We start from the raw sequence: 16,495 nt of genomic DNA on the forward strand, positions 1-16,495 counted from the left end.
CCTTGTGTGCAGAGCTGGGGAAAACTTGGTCTGATTTGTGAGGAAGAACCTGAGCTGTAAGGTGAAAGATAGCTCAATAAATCACTACCATTTATGGCAGAAATGCCGTTCTGGGTCAGATCTCTTCCTTTCCCTATAGACATCATGAGAACTTAAGAGTATTAAGAGTATATGTGGCAAGTATGTGGAGAAAGGACATGCTTTATTCACATAACCCCAAAATAATCTTGGGGCAAAATACCTTTTAAAATAACATACAATAATCTCATAAATAACTAAGTTTCAGACAGCATCTATTTGTGGAGACCAATCTGATTTCAGCTGCGAATAAGCTAAACCAACCAAAGGAACTTCATTTTCTATTTAATAGGCTGTAAACAATAAATAATTTAGAAATGAAAGGCTGTGTAAAAGGACAATGTAACTGTTATATTTCTAATATAGAAACAAACAAAATCTCTCCTGCATAGGAAACTCTAATAAGGGTGATTTTGGGCCTCAGATTAAAGAAACTACAGTATTTGTTTTGAAACAAATGGCCTTTCTAGTGGGAATAAACAATTTTGTATTAATGTGTGCATTTAAAAAAAAATCTGGTTTATACTATGATAGGGTTTTTTTAAGATTAAAATACTTTCTGCTGCTTGGGGGAGGAGAAAGGAAAAGAGGAAAAAAACCCAAACAAAACCCAACCCAAAATGTTATTGGAGAAACTGTTACTTTGTAGTGAGCATGCATAATCTCCTGCCAAAACAGGATACTATGTTTAACGGTTTGGGGATGCTATTCTGATTTCTCCTCTGCTGCAGTTAATGATCATGGGCAAGTCACTTTAGTGCCAAGTGCTAGCAGTTTCTACATTATTTAAATGGCTGACAATTCATTAATAAGTTAAGGAAACTGGTCTCGTGTTTGGCTGAAGAGTTCCCTATTACTAAAATGCCTCCTCTTCCTCACCTTTTCTCTAAGTCATCGGTATAAGGGGTCTGTGCTCAGAATTACACTCTCTTGTACTTGATCTTATCAGAAGAAAAAGCTGTACTGTTCTGTTCTACAGCTAATACAGTCAGAACAAAAGTTCTGCTCAAGATCCAGCCACATGCTGTGTCAGTCTTCCTGCTGACATGGCAACCTGATGCTTGGCTGTGTAAGCTACAAATACAGTCTTCTCTTGGTGTTTGTGTAATTTCTACCTCCTTCCGCTCATCTCCCATTCTACCCTTGATCTTCAGAAGCTGGATGACCCTTTCTATAGGCTGATCTATCTGATACCAACTTTTGTGTTCACTCTTTGCGTGAACTACTGCGGAGTCTTCCGAGTCACGGTTATTAGCTCCAGAATGATTGCTTACCTCTGCTCTGTTAAACTGAGAACCATCTCCTGCTGTGTAGCAGGCTGATGGAATGCAACAGTGAGGTTCTCCTCCTCCTCTTTTTGGAAAGAGTTTCAATGCCATTTTGAGCTAGCTTAGCAAGTTTGAGAATGATTGCACTGCATGCCAGAAGCCTATCAAAAGTCTTGGGTGTTCTACAGAAAGGCATAGGATGCAATACAGAAATCTGTAGTATATTCAAGCTGTGCAGAATTCAACATGGCATTAGCACTCTACAGCCAGCTCCACCACCTCCTTGGTCCCGTTTCACTAGAAGAGCGCTCTCTCCTGCAAGGGACTGGGGGATGGGAAAAGAAGCAAGATGGAGATCTCTGCATTAAAATCATGGTACTTCTAGAAACAGTGAGCTCAAACCAACTGCTCTGCCCCAGCAGGGTTCTCTGAGGGTACTACACTGGGTCATAAAGACACATGGAAGACCTCAAGCCTTTGACCGGCAAGTGTTGCCAGCGTGGTTTCCTGTTCAGGGGAAAGGTTCGATACATACTGGAAGACAATTCCTAAAATATAACCGGAGAGTTGCTCACTGGCTTTTTGGGTTGTTCAGGTTCTAACTGGTCTCAGGTACGTAGCTGACATTTTGGATGGATGAGGCACTTGGAGTAGAGAGAAGCAGAAGAATTTCCTATGTAACCTTTTAGTGTTATTAGCGTTATTTTAGTGTTTATTTTGGAGTCTTACTCAAACTTCTTTCCGTATGCTTCGGAGATAATGCTCGCACGTTAGTTACATGGCAGGATTTGGTCAGTTGTTAGGAAGTATTTTGCTGATGCATATGTACAACTGACTGACCCCCTCCGTTTTCTCCAGCTACAATAGATTACCTCTTACTCTTCTGTTTGGCATGTGTACGCCTTTCCATTTAGACATCATTAAACTGTTTATGGTCTAGATGGGGATTTACTGCCTAACCCAGTAAATTGCAAGCTCAGCTTGGTGAAAATGATTCTGCTGTGAAAGTCACTTCCTAATAATTTCTGGTGACTGGCAATCTGATACCTGTTTAAAACTGAGACTGCAAGATGATGTGTTACAAGGTGAAGCTGCTTTTGTTGTTCTTGTTTTTGCATCCTAGCAAACATGCAAATGAGGCAATGACAAAATCCAAAGGTAGCCTAGCCATACTATGCAATGGGTGAGCAGAATGCCTTCTGTGACCTTTCCTATCCTGCCTGGTTTTGGGGCAAAAAATAATCATTCTGGTTATGATCACTGTGAGATCTGAAAAGGCCAAGAAATCTAGAACTAAGCACACTGAGAGAAGGAAAAAAAAACCACAAAAACCACACAAAAAGAAACAAACAAACAAAACAACCAAAAAACTCCAACCCTGCAGCCCGCTTCACTGTGGAGATGTAAAAGGAAATAAAAAACTTGACACCTCCCAAAAGCAATTGGAGCAGAGAGACTCCAAGAAGCACCTTCCTTCCCATTACCTTCCTAGAGGAGCATGACTCTGTGTAGACACTTCAGGAGGCACTGTTGTCTGTGAAAGAGCCTGTACCCCTTCTAGTACTTGAACACCTAGAGTACAAAAGTAAAACTACAAGCACTGGCTAACCAGTAGCACTAGCGTAAATGTGAGTGCTGAATTCTCTGAAAGCAGTGGTTAATTTTGAGCACATTCCTAAGGCTCAGGGCCTGCAGACAGAGACTTATGACGTTATTACAAAAGCTTATCGCATAGTTTGACAGATGAATTTCTATCATTAAATCAATTACTCAGAGACTTGCACCAGTCTTGTAAGGGTGTAAGTTTCCATTACCCAAAATGAACCTACTGCTCAAGGGTAAAGTCTCCCTCAGAGTGTACTATAGCAGCAGAGGGACAGGCACAAGCTTCTTGGATAGGTATGAAGTCTCTTTCCTCAGCAGATGTTCTGGAATCCCTGATCAGACCAAATGGCAGGACCTCCCTGTGCAGAGCTAATTGTCCTGCTACAGAAATACTGACATGCACAGGCTGGAGGGGACCGAGTTTTCTGGAGGTTTGTTTCAATCATTTATGCTATAATTATCCTGCACTTTCTTTTTCTTCCAAGTTGTAGTCAGCATCTATGAATGTTTGAGATATTTCAAGGGCTTCCCACAGATCTGTCCAAATGCCAGTCCCACATCATGAAACACTCAGCAGAAGCTATTTGCACAAACCCATGAATCTGAGCAGCACCCTGGGTTCATACAGCTGCTTTCAATGGAAAGCTGAACTAGCTTGCTTTGGATAAGTTGCTAAGATATGATCAAGTCAGCCACAAAGGAGCTGCACACCATTTCCTAGAAGGGAGCTACTCTATATAACACCAGGGAAATATGGTTATTCCTAGAGCATGGATGTGGGTAGGCAGGGGTTTGTGTGTTAAACAATTCATGTGAGAAGGGGAAATCCCAATTCCTTGTCTCAAATTTTCAGACTATGTGCTAGGGAGGGACTACCACCTGGAATACAGACATACTCTGTGCTGTTTGATTAACTGGCTCAGTCACTTCTTTAAGAGAAGTTTCCCCTTCAGAGAAGGAAGAAGAATATGGGGAAAGACATGACAAAACTTAGGTCATTCTTTAAAATATGGGTTCAGCTTGGTTTGTCTCTTTGATACTGACTGCAAGACAGACCCCTCTAGCACAATAAGCATACTTACTCATTCCCACTACCCCTTATTTTGGCAAGGTGTTTAGACTGTAAAGGTGGTGAGAAGAAAATAATCAAATTCTGTATCTAAAATTGTATGTCTTCCATGAAACAAAGACTGGACTGTACAGGTATCTTCCACTGATAGTGTGTCCCAAAAGGTGGGAATGAAGAACTGTAGCAACATTCCCCTAGGAATGGGTAAGGGAAAAAAATCCAAGCTCTCTTCTATTCCACTCTTATTGTACCTGTCATCACAGAGAAAGTTGTGCACAAATGTATGCAAACCTGATTTTTCTAAGAAGCATAATTGAATTTGGCCACCTACATGCAATATGACAATGAAAAGCTAATGTCATTTAGTATTTCTGTAAGGCTACATTCCTGTCATTCTGCAGAATCCTGTCCTTAGACAGGATTTGGTGACTCATTTAATGTGGTTACAACAAGGTCTGAAAAGCTTAGCAGTATAATCCTCCTTCTAGGAGGTAAGTCTTTGCTCGTTTTAATGTCCTCATCTTGCAACCTTCTGGAATCCATGTTTCAGAAGGAAAATAATACTTAAATGCGATTTGATGCAACCCCTGTATCTGCAGAAAGTACTAAGAAGAGCGAGAATTAGATTACTGTGAAGTTTTTCTCATTTCAGTGCATGCAAGGACATAAAACTGTTAGTAATGTTTTAATCCCATAGTAACTGGACGAAGAGCAGACATCTGAATATGTAATCATTACCACTGTGCAAAGCTTTCTCACAAGAAAGCTGCATGAAAAGCCATGGAGCAAAAGATTCACAGCCAGCAAGAAGCTACTTTGTGTCCCTTTGAGCAATAACACAAAGGCAGCATTTAAAATAAAAATTGCTGATGTATTTTTCTTAAATTGGCAATGTAGAGAATTTCCCTTCATAGTAAAACTCTAAGAGCTTATATATCTCTTCTACAACTGAAGTTTAATTTCTGATGTGTGTACTAAACAGAGAGGAATAAAATATGTTCTAGGACAATTATGCAAATACTTTCAATACTCGAAAAAGCTATTTTATGACAGTCTGTGTATGAATGGCTTCTTGCTGCTTTACCGCCAGCTATCAGTACTTTTCAACCTTGCTATAATTGTTACAGAACTCTGTCTTGAAGTTCTTTCTTCCAGATTTTCATTTCAGAAAAGAATACTCCTGAGGAAAGATTCTTTTGGTGCAGCTTCTTTTTTCATAGCTCATTTTCTGGAGATTTAGGAACATTTTTATTTTAAATGTGGTGTCTTTATACAAAATCTTTTATACAACTGTTATGCTTTCATTTCCTTCATGCCTCGGATGGAGATCAGTTCACTCTAACACTGTTATTTTCTAGCATAACTAGATACCGCAAGGAAGGATTAGACACTTGAATGTTATTTTAAATGGAATTCAATGACCCCAGTGAAAAGGTCTTTCTAATATCTGAGAATCTAAGGACATATAAAGGACAGAGACTGAGTCCCTGGCCATGAGGGCTAAATAAGGACCTGAATAGCCTATCAGATGGATAAAGACAAGCTTTTTCAGTTTTTAAGACAACTTGATTAAGCACAATTTTCATTTTTGACAATTGTCTCTTTATAAATCTTCCTGTCTTGTCCAGTTTGGAATTGCCAAGTAAGTACTTTGAATTGCTTTTGCTATAACTTGAGTTAGGGGTATATATTAAACTGATTGACATCAAATATTCCATCCTTATAACTGCAGCGAGGCTTAAAAACAAGGTACAAGTAATGCCCAGATCCGTAACACATTGCTCCAAGTTATCCGAAAGAAACATGCTAGCTGGTTAGAGAGCTTGGACAGAAAGTCCTCTCTACAGTGGGACAGGAGAGCTCGCATGAACTGAGAAAGTTATCTGGCATACAGCAGGACACGGGAGTATACTGTAAAACCCTCCAACAGCCAGGAGTAAGCCATTGCAACTGTACGCACTGCCTGTAATGTAGCCGGACTGAATCTCTGAAAGAACAAACAGTTGAGTTATAGTGTAAAGAACAATATGAAGATTAATAAATATGCCACTAGATGAGATGCTGGAGTTTGGTATAGCAGTGGATTCAAACAGGAGGGGAAAAAAAAAAGAGAGAAAAGGGGGGCAGGGGGAAAGACCTGCCTTCGCAGTTCTTGGAAGTTGAATTATAGATGTAGCCTTCTGCACATTCACATTCGTACTTCCCCAGGGAGTTCTTACAGATGGCTGTCCCACAGATGTTTGGATGCAACACACATTCATTTATATCTAGAAATACAAACAAGTTATTAAAAATAAGTCACCTTTTTTTTTCCCAACCCTATCCAAAACTGTGCAAACTGAGTAAGGCTGGCAAACTGTCTCTTTCCTGCTAAGCTTACCGTGCTTTCATAGCAGACTATACCTATAGCCACAAAGACTTCCAGAGGTGTCTAAGAGGCACTTCTGCATGCCCTCAGTGAAAAATAAATTCTCTGCCTGCCTACCTTCCTCATTCTCTCATGTGTTCTGTGGATAACAGGAAAAGGGATGCATGTCCAGGAAGGCAGAGAAAGAAACAGTCTGCACATTTCCTATAAGCTAAACCAGACTGCATTATAAAATCCTATCTTAGAAAAAGACATCCAGAAAGACAAGAGATAAGATTATCAGAGTTTCTTACGTGCTATGATCAATTCATGTCACTATTGTCTTTTAATTGGCTATGCTGACAGGTGTTCAAGTCCCTCACTGTCTCTCCATCCCTCAAACCATTTTAGTGTCTATCTTTTATATTGTTTCCAATTTTTCAATGTCACTTTCAAAATGCAGATGTGACAACTGGATGCAGCATATGGTATCAATCTTACTAAATGTCTGGTAAACAGAAAAATATCAGATCCCTGGTAGTACCTCAATTTCCACTTGTATGTGCAGGGATCATTCTAGTTTCCTCTGGTTTTGTATTAGTTGTAGAAATGATGCCGCACAGGGAGAACAGATTCTACCACTGGCTTGCTAGGACTCCCAAAACATTTATTAAGTCAAAGTTGTCCTGAATTCAACCTACTTTTCTACAGTTACTGTGTGTGCTCCAAATTCCTATGTGTATAATTTTGAAGTTGGATGTAATGAAACACTTAAATCCAGTTTATCAAATGACCAAACTAGTAGTCTAGGTACTAAGGCATATTAGTGTATTTTTATCTTTAAGTACTTTTTTAATGAACTTTTTCCAGTATCTTTCCAAGAATTACAGATATTCTAACCAGTTTATCCTCTTGCCCTTTTTGACAAAACAGCAATCTTCTGTTCTTCTGGAATTTCTTCAGAAATTATTCATTCACAAAAAAACCCCAAAACAAAACATAGACTAAACCTTTTAGGAGGAGATGACCCTCATCAGGAGATGACCCTCAAGTCTGGCCTCTCATAGTATTTAACATATTATCCAAAACTGTTGGCATAGTTCAGCAATAAAATATATGGCATTCAAATGGAATAAGGTTGTATTTTTTTTTTCTAACTATGTAGTAAGAATTGCTAATTATTTTAATACATAGACTTTATCTGGAATGGAATGAAGCATGTAGGTCATGGCCAATAATAACAGACACAAGCATGTACAGAAAAAAATTATGCTGGGTGAGTAAAAGGGAAATCTTTCTCTCCATTAAGAGCATTTTCAGATTCATTAATAGTTTCTTCTCCAATGAACTTCAAACTCCCCAAAGAGCAACATCACTAATTAGGAGTGATTCAGCGTAAGCCAGTGTTTACCAGACAGGATTTCCACGGTAACAATGTTAGGTGGTCGCACCACTCTAGATTCTTGTTTCAGCATGCTTAAAGGGTATGTGAAACTGGTTAGTGATCAAAACAAGCTTTACAGAGTTCTAGTAAGGGACCATAATCTAATATATAGTCTTTCTCTGTTTAATTCTTCTATTTTTCTTTTTGTTTTCTTTTTTTTTCTTTTTCTTGAATTGGTTTCAACCCACCTCAGTTCCTTGATCTGGTTCACAATACAGTTGCACAAATGCTTGCAGTGGTGTAAGGCTGCAGGTGGAATGAGCAGCCAGGTTGAAGCAGGACTGCATCTCTCAGAAGCCATGCAAGCTTCTGCTGACAGAGCATTTAGGAACTACTGGACTAAATTCTTTCCTCTCTAGTCAACAGGCAACGTACTGTCATGTAATGACATCCTCCTTAAGACTCACTTCCTACCTCCGCAATCCCGTTTATTTGAATGCATGAAGTATCCATCTTCACATAAACAACGGTAGCTTCCAGGTAAATTAGAACAGCGTTGGCTACAACCTCCATTTAAGTCTTCACATTCATTTATATCTAGAAGGAAAACAAAATAAAAATCTCTGCTCGGGGGGAAGGCATTAATTGACCAACTGTGTGGGTATACTTAAAGATCTGGTACTGTTCAATAATAGTAGAACTAAAATTGTGTTCCTGAGAACTAACATTGTAATGAGATTAGAGGCTATACCTTCTTCACATTTCTCTCCTTGCCATCCTGGTTTACAGACACATGTATATTTGGCTTGTCCATCTATGCAATCCTTATATCCATCTTTATGGCACGGCAGAGGGCTACACTGGTTTGAAATTTCTGTGGGACGGAAACATTGGAAATACTTGTTATTTGGGGTTATTTTTCCTCAAGGATCAGTTTAGTCTTTCTTCTTCTTTTCCTCAGGTACCTTTCACTGTTCACAAAACAGGAAAAGGCTTGATGCATAACATCAAGTACCCTACAACCATCTTGCTGCTAATTCTGTCAGCAAGAATTTGCAAGTGACTGAGAAAAAAACCAAAGCCTCCGAACATCACAAATATGTTGTTTCCACTTTAAAGATATGTTCTTGTAAAGCTCTGGAATGTCATTCTGAGGCATGCTTTTAAAAATAAGTAGTGTCCTAAAAGAACAGATAGCAGAATGAAAAGAAATGATTTTTTTGATGTTCAGATTCAAGAAAGTGGAATGAAAGGCAATGTTCCTGAAGTACAAAACTTGCTACAATTCTGTACCTAAGGACTCACTGGATTTCTTAACTGTTTCTTACCTCACTCGAAAAACTAAAGAACTGAGCCCCATAGAAAAATTAGCTTTCTGTGACTAAGAAAGTTTAACAAAATCTGTGTTAGTATATTTGTCGACTAAATCTAGTTCTCATTAAATTCTGCTGCAAGTAAATCCAAATGCCAAGAGGCCAGCCAAGCTCCAGAGCACCTGTAGAATAGGTGCTGCATGTCATGTAATATTCATATTGCAGACCAAAGGACTCCAGTTGCAGATGAAGAATGACAGAAAAAATTGTGCAGAAGAAATAAAAGGAATGGGGTTTATGTATGGATCCTTCACGGCAATTTCCAAATGTAAGTTCTAGAACTCCCTATGGTTTTTTTTCTCTTTTTTGATTATTTATTGATTTTGTAGGTCCAGGAATAAGTGCAGTATCAGCTTGGTATGAGCGAAGTATTTCGTAAGTGATATATGTGGAGATACCCTCAGAGTGTGCAACTGGGGAACAAACTTGACTAAATATTTCTGAGCAAAAGGCAGCGGTGGCTTGTGAGTGTCTGAACTGATGGATGGATTGGGTTGGCAGTGTGAAACACGAGTAGATGGAATAAGGTGAATTAAGGCTATAAAGGGAAAGGAAATTGAGGAAACCAATGAATGAAAAAAGGAGAAATGGTGAAATACCCTAGAGGAAGAAGACAAGACAGGATGGATAGGACTGGATGGACACAGAGGTTATGTCCACAGATGAACAATTAAGATGCCACGGCAGGAACAGTAATGTAACAGCCATTTGTTCCAAAAGCAGGCCTGGTATTCCTCTTTTGCCAGTTCAGGGTGCCTTCTGAGCCACTATCTAGCAATGCTTTTTGATAAACGCTTGTGACAACAACTAAATGTCAGAAGATATACTCAGCCTGCAATAGAAAGGGTAGGTGGCAAGAAATGTATTGTGGTACCTGTACCCTCTGCCACTTAGAGGCTCTGGTATCCAATAGATATGTCATGGTGAGCTGGATAGATGCAAATGCAGGGATTTTTTTAAGTGCTTATTTTCAAAAGCAATTAAGTATGCAGATTTATGGGATACAGACTTAAAAGATGCAGCTTAGATACCTGCTTGGATTAGAAAAGTATGAAAAAGGGTCTTCTATTCTTATAAAAACTTTCTGTTTCCTTCCTAGATAGGAATTAAAAAGTCATTATAGCCACAAATTTTTGTAACTGTTTATCCAGAAATGTGTATCCTTAAATGTGTGTTCATTTGTGTTCTGAAATAAGTCATTTTGACAAATACGAAAGCAATGAAATTTTTAAATCCTGTTTGCATTATCTTTATTCCTTGATTTTTTTCAACTTGAGATTCAAATCATGTTGTTATAAACTAATTCCTAGAATTATTTAATTATTTCTCATTAGAAAATTGGATTTTTCATTTTGACAATATCAAAACAATTTCATCAATAAGTTCAGAAAGTCAAAACTTTTAAAAATAAAAAAAATCTCTTGATATCAGTATCACAACATCTTTGTCTCGACGAAAACACATTTAAAAAAAAAAAGTTATATAGTTTTAATGGGAATTTTAAATTCCATTTCTCCAGAAGTAGCTCCTTTCCAGAAATGTGCATAAATTTTGCTGAACACTTAAGCCTTAGAAACACTTGTAAATTTTATGCATGCTCTCCTTTACTTCTCCTTTATCCTCATGATTGACCAATAGTAACAGTTTATTTAATTTGATTTTATAATATGAACCCAAATGGAGAAATACAATGACTATCAAGTAAACTAGTTGTTTTCACTGAATAATACAGAGACACTGCACATTCACACAACTCTGCTAAATCCTTTCCTCCCAGGACCTCTAATGAGAGTGAGAAAGAGTGATATGAATGGGAATACATTTTAGTTTGTGACAGCAGTCACGTTGGCCAAGTGATCTGGAAAATATGTTCATCCATAACCATGTGCAGTGTAATTATTACGGATTTTTTTGCCTTCCATAGCTTTCAATGACAAAAACAGTGTCAGATGATTAAGGATAAGTATCCCTACTCAAACTAATTGAAAGCTTCTTTGATGTAACCAGGCTGTAAAGGTTTAAGAGGTTTAGAGAGATGTTTCAACTGTGACAAGTAGGGAATATGGTACAGATTACCTCCTGTGAATTTACTAGAAAAACCGCAGTTCACACTGGACTTATGAATGGATAGGCATAAAAGATAAAATATTTGAGCAACATAACAAGTTTCGTGCTTTGTGATCTTCTTGTGTCTGGAGTCAATGATTACGCCTTCCAGCTGATCGTTGAATTTTTCAGCTGGTAATGTTACCCACTTCATGAAGGGCTACAGCGTAACTATGGGCCAAAGGCTGGTACAAAGGAGAATTAACCAGATGGTCTCTTCCCTGAACTGACAGAACAGGACTTGCTAGATGCAAAGAGTTAGGCATAACTATTAAAGACATGGCAGAGTACAGAGGACATATTAGGGAATATTGGTGGGTTGGTGTAGGACAGTTCCATGTTTCTGGAAGAATTCTGCCTTCCATTTTGCATTTAATTATGCTTCTTTTCCAGCATGCTTTATAAAGTTAAAAACGGTCACTTATATCACTTGCTCTGAAACTGCTCCATCTCACCTAATATTTTTCTGTCAATTTCTGTTCCAGATTATTGAGTTTGCTGAAGTTAAATGGAGATTTGTCTCTTTTTCTGCCTGTGTGAACTGCTTTCTAGCCATGTACGTGTGTGGTGTTAGATCTGAGTACATTAGATAAAGTGTCTAACAGCAGCACTTACCATTGACGCAAGCCCTCAGGTCAGCTGGAGAACCTGGAATAACTGCAGTAACCCTGAAAACCTCTGCTCGATGGGAGGCAAGGCAGCCTACAAATGCAAACCCACACAATCTGCTTATGATAAAAACACTCATTTAGGCTGAAATTACAACAGCTTATGCATGGCATCTTCAAAGAGTCTGTTCTCACAGCTTGAATTAGAAAACTTGTCCGGGCATATTAAGGACAGCTGATCACAGACCAACCTTCTGAGTGCCTCTGCTAGGATCTAAGCACACAGAACTGCCTGGGAGCTACTATGCATTGCAATCAGCACGGAAATCATTCAAGCACTATGGGCAGAATAACTAAACTAGTATTACCCAAATAAGAAGACCAGTGAATGATATACTAGAGTTGTTCAGGCTTTTCATACTTACTTAAATATTTGGGATAAAAATACTCCTGCAGAAAGAAAAGAAAAATTTAAGGTAGATAGTATTACAGCAAAATATGTGCTAGAATATATTGGTATTAAAACTACAAAAGAAGCAAAAAAGAAAATGTCACTTTGACTTATAGAATAAAGACCAAATTTTCTACATCACTATTGTTTAGGCTAAGACAGCACATTATTTAATAAACACAAGCCTAAGTGGAGAGATTCAGATACTGCACTGAACTGGTGTCAAAATGACTTTGAATATTGTCTCTTTAAATGGGAGGATCTTGCCCAATGTTGTTACTGGATGCAGAGCGGCCTCCTTTATTTCCCTTTTTCACTCTTAAATAAACAAAAAAACCTGGAATAGGTTGAACATTTCATATGCAATTAATTCCACATAAAGTGAAAAGTGTTACTAAAACAGAAATTGTCAAAAACAACTGATGATTGATTACTGAAACTATTTAAACTTAACAATCAGTATATCCAAATACATGTAATGTTATCAAGGACAGAAGGTGGAACTGACATAGTTTGCAAAACAAGAATTCATTTTAACCACATATATTTTGTAATAAACCTTTTATAGTACAAAGTTGAATAAAATATACCTAATACTAAATAATGTGCAGTGGGAATGAACTGAGGAATAGAGTTTTCCCGCTAGGAAAAAACCTCACAGCAGTATGTCCAATCCTCTCATTAAAAGGGCTGCACTGCCATGCATCCTCTGTGTAAAATTGTAATTGAAGCCAACAGAGTTTCCCCACGTGAAATTCTTGCAGACAACTGTGGTCTAAAACTGGTGATCCGTACGAGAAATTAAAATAATATCTACTCAACTATTCTCTTTGCTTATACAGTCTTCATTATTAATTGCACAGGTTCTATACACAAAAGAATTTCAAACCAATTCTTGGTCTGCATGGTGGGGTTCTTTTAGTTTGGCAGTGTGAATTCTATGTGCTTCTAGCTTTCCCTCTGCAAAGAACTACTATCTACCTCGTAGATATTCAGTAGATACTTACAGTTTCAGGATTATTTTCAAAGATTTCCCTGGCTTCTTCCTTATTGCATAATTCTTCAATGCATTCTCTTTCTAGATTTCCCTTCTTACTTTCCTCCATAAAAGAATTTGCTCGACGTTTCCTCACCAGGAACTGAGAGGCATACTGCTGGGATAAAACTTTGTAGAAACAAAGGAGCTCTGTTGTTGTTTGTTTATTTTTAAAAAATAAAAAAATTCGAAAAACAATGTAAGCACTGAACGAATATGAGAATCTAACAAAAATCTGAATTAAGTGCTTAGTCAGAAGTTGCTGTTTGCTATCATTTTGGAAAATGTGGGCAAGAAATCCAAAGATTCTGTTTTCTGTATGTGGGATAGCTGTTTCTGACCAAAAACATCCAGAGTCACCAAAAAAAGTTTGTGCAATGCTGTGCCTGAATCATAATTTAAATGTCCTATTCAGGACAAGATCTGTTTTTTTAGCTATGGATATTACAAAGTCAGACATATGACCAACAAGTGGAAAAAAGCCGTGAAGCCTTTTATATTACTTGTTTCGGTGTTTTAGGAGTAAATATTCTGATCCTATTTAACTTATGTGAGATCAAAAATGTGTCTTATAAAATCAGGCTACTGATTACATGTAATTAACATAAATAACAGAACTGTAAAGAACAAGACAAAGTAAAAGGTGAGAATGATATCCTGAGAAATATCAAGGCAGACTACCTACAAATACATTCACATCTTACCAAGATAAAATACAATCCTAGCTAACTTTGATATTTCAGATCTATCATGTTATGTGTCATTACTTAATTTTCATGTATCTTGTTACAGTCATTTTATTGACTTTTACACAAATGGTGAAGAAATAAGTGAGTTGAGAAATTACATTAAAAATTAAAGATATCTGTTTGCTTTGACATTCTTTATAAAGCACACAACACTACAGGAACAGCAACTAAGTTAGACTGCCTCATTCGTTTAACTTCTGGACATATCTCGTGATTAAGAGAAAAATGGATGACCATAATTGGAAAAAGTCCAGCTCATAGGGTTAAAGAGCATGGCTGACATATGTTAACTAGAGAGCACCACACTTCTACACCTGCCCTTCTTTTATCAGCCTTTACACAGCTTAACCTCTCAGCCTAGCACAACTGTGTAAGGGTCATGACACCTGCAGTGCAAACCAGATATGGTCTACATACATATTCATCACTAGTCTGCGAAGATCAATTCAAGCAGACATAGTCAATTCAGTAATGTTTATGAGCAGGTAATCCCTCAAACCCAGAGTGCCTTTATGGGACGTGCAAGCAGCCAAGTATCAGAGAAGAGCCTGCCAGTGTCTGTGCACTAACAGGAATGAAAAAAACCTAGAAGACTTATTAGAAAGAGCTGCTAATAAGGCCCAGAATGTGAAGTGAGAGTAGCTTTCAGGTGACAGATGTAGCTAAAATCATACCATCCTAAACATGGGGAGCACAACTGAAGCACTCAGAAGTGCTGCAATATTGGATAACGACCTGAAAAAACCTTTCTGCTACAGCATCCTAAATGTATTTGATGTGGGATATGCTTGTAACTCCAAATTGATCTATTTGCTTTCATTCTGGTAAGACTAATTTCTGGTAAGGCAGTAGGAAAGATTTCCTGAGCATAAGGTGGACATACTATGGCACACCTCTGAAGTTTTGAAGCAACCAGCAAGTTGCTTAGAAATGCAAGAAATCAGCTTGTGCCCTTTCCTGCTACTAAGTATACGAGCGGGCAGCAGTCTGGTATTTAAGGATCCATTTCTTCTTATATACATGTTGATCTTACATGGTGGTCTTACTGAAGAATGGAAAGAACTCTGTAAGGTTAAGACTGATCCTCAAGGAAACTGCTCAGGGAAAGAAAAGTTTTATTTTTTGGGGCCCCACTTCCAGAAATTTCTGGCACAAAAGAAATGATTCAAGCTTGCTTTCCTCTTCTACTCTTTTCCACTTTCACAAATCTTAAGGTACGCCATAAGCACATCTCAAGGCCTGGATTTAGATTCTCTCGTTGTTACGTATCCTTCATACAGCAGTTAGGAGGAGCAATGAATTGGAAGCTGCTGCATCTGTGAATCTCCTAGACCTTTTCTCTCAATCTGTGAGCCCACCACTAACATCGTCTGCTGGGGGACTGGCAAAAAGCACAGCAAGATCACAGGACAAGAAGGGCCTCATGAGAGTTCTTCTGAGCCCTAACCACACTGGAAAGCAGAAAAACTTTTTGATAATTTATCACCAACTGTTGCTAGTATCATTTTAATTAATTTGGGTAAGTGGTTGTATGTGTCATTACATAAAAGCAGACTATTAAGAAGGATGCAGAAAGTCCATCTGTTCTGCGGCAACAGGAGTGACAACAAAATAGTAAAACTGCATGTTGCATCTGCTATTTTGTTTACCTTGGAGTTTACTACCAGTGCAAGCATGCTGACATAGCTTTGGGGCAGAGGCTCTGTGGTGCAGATGAGGCCTAATTCATAACTGATTTCAAACAATCTTGTTTTGACCTTTAGCTACAACACTCTCTTTTGACATAGTTTTTCAGTAAACAAAGTACAAGAAAATTCCAAGCGCATGCAATGTTCTCGAGGACATTACACCAGATATAATACTGCCTACCGCATGTTTTCGGTACAGTGGGGTAGTGGAATCAGGTCTGTTCGCCTACATCACAGCAGTTTACCCTTCTCTTAAGCTGATTTCCTATGACTTTTGAGTTTAAATAAGACATATAACTCAATGCAAATTCCATATTTTTATTGCAAATACTCGAATTCACATGCATAGAATTAGTAGTGTATTTATTCAACTCTTCTTTCCTTACAAAGATTATGATAGGATCTTTATTTAAAAAAAAAAAAAAATCCTTGCCGCTGCTGCCAGTTTGATTACAGGAAACTCCATCCCACTTTCTGACCCTGCCAAACCAATAGTTAACCCTTAATGACCTCAGTGTGTTTCATTTGATTATCGCTGAAGCCTCATGGAAATCCTAGCCATGATTTCAATAGGTGCTGTACAGACACTGTGCAGTGATTACTTATCAAGAACTTGTTTAGAAGTAATGCTACTGAAAAAAAGAAAAAAATGAGGGGAGAAGATGAGATGCAGTGGTTCTTACGGCTATTTTGTAGTGCAGATGCAACTATAAGCCTGCCTTAAGTGGGCTAG

General features: G+C 38.1%; 1 protein-coding gene across 1 annotated transcript in view; it reads right to left on the reverse strand.

The window, feature by feature from the left end:
* PROS1 (protein S) overlaps positions 1-16,495 on the reverse strand; it is a 33,099-nt gene that overhangs the window by 14,890 nt on the left and 1,714 nt on the right. Inside the window, exons 2-7 of the mRNA XM_054819112.1 lie at positions 13,297-13,454; positions 12,264-12,288; positions 11,846-11,932; positions 8,503-8,625; positions 8,226-8,348; positions 6,162-6,287 (exon numbers count right to left, since the gene is read on the reverse strand). Coding sequence (XP_054675087.1) covers positions 6,162-6,287; positions 8,226-8,348; positions 8,503-8,625; positions 11,846-11,932; positions 12,264-12,288; positions 13,297-13,454 — 642 coding nt within the window. The remainder of the gene's footprint in view (positions 1-6,161; positions 6,288-8,225; positions 8,349-8,502; positions 8,626-11,845; positions 11,933-12,263; positions 12,289-13,296; positions 13,455-16,495) is intronic.

This window comes from Grus americana, chromosome 1, assembly GCF_028858705.1.
Source record: "Grus americana isolate bGruAme1 chromosome 1, bGruAme1.mat, whole genome shotgun sequence".
In the NCBI taxonomy this organism is placed as follows: domain Eukaryota; kingdom Metazoa; phylum Chordata; class Aves; order Gruiformes; family Gruidae; genus Grus; species Grus americana.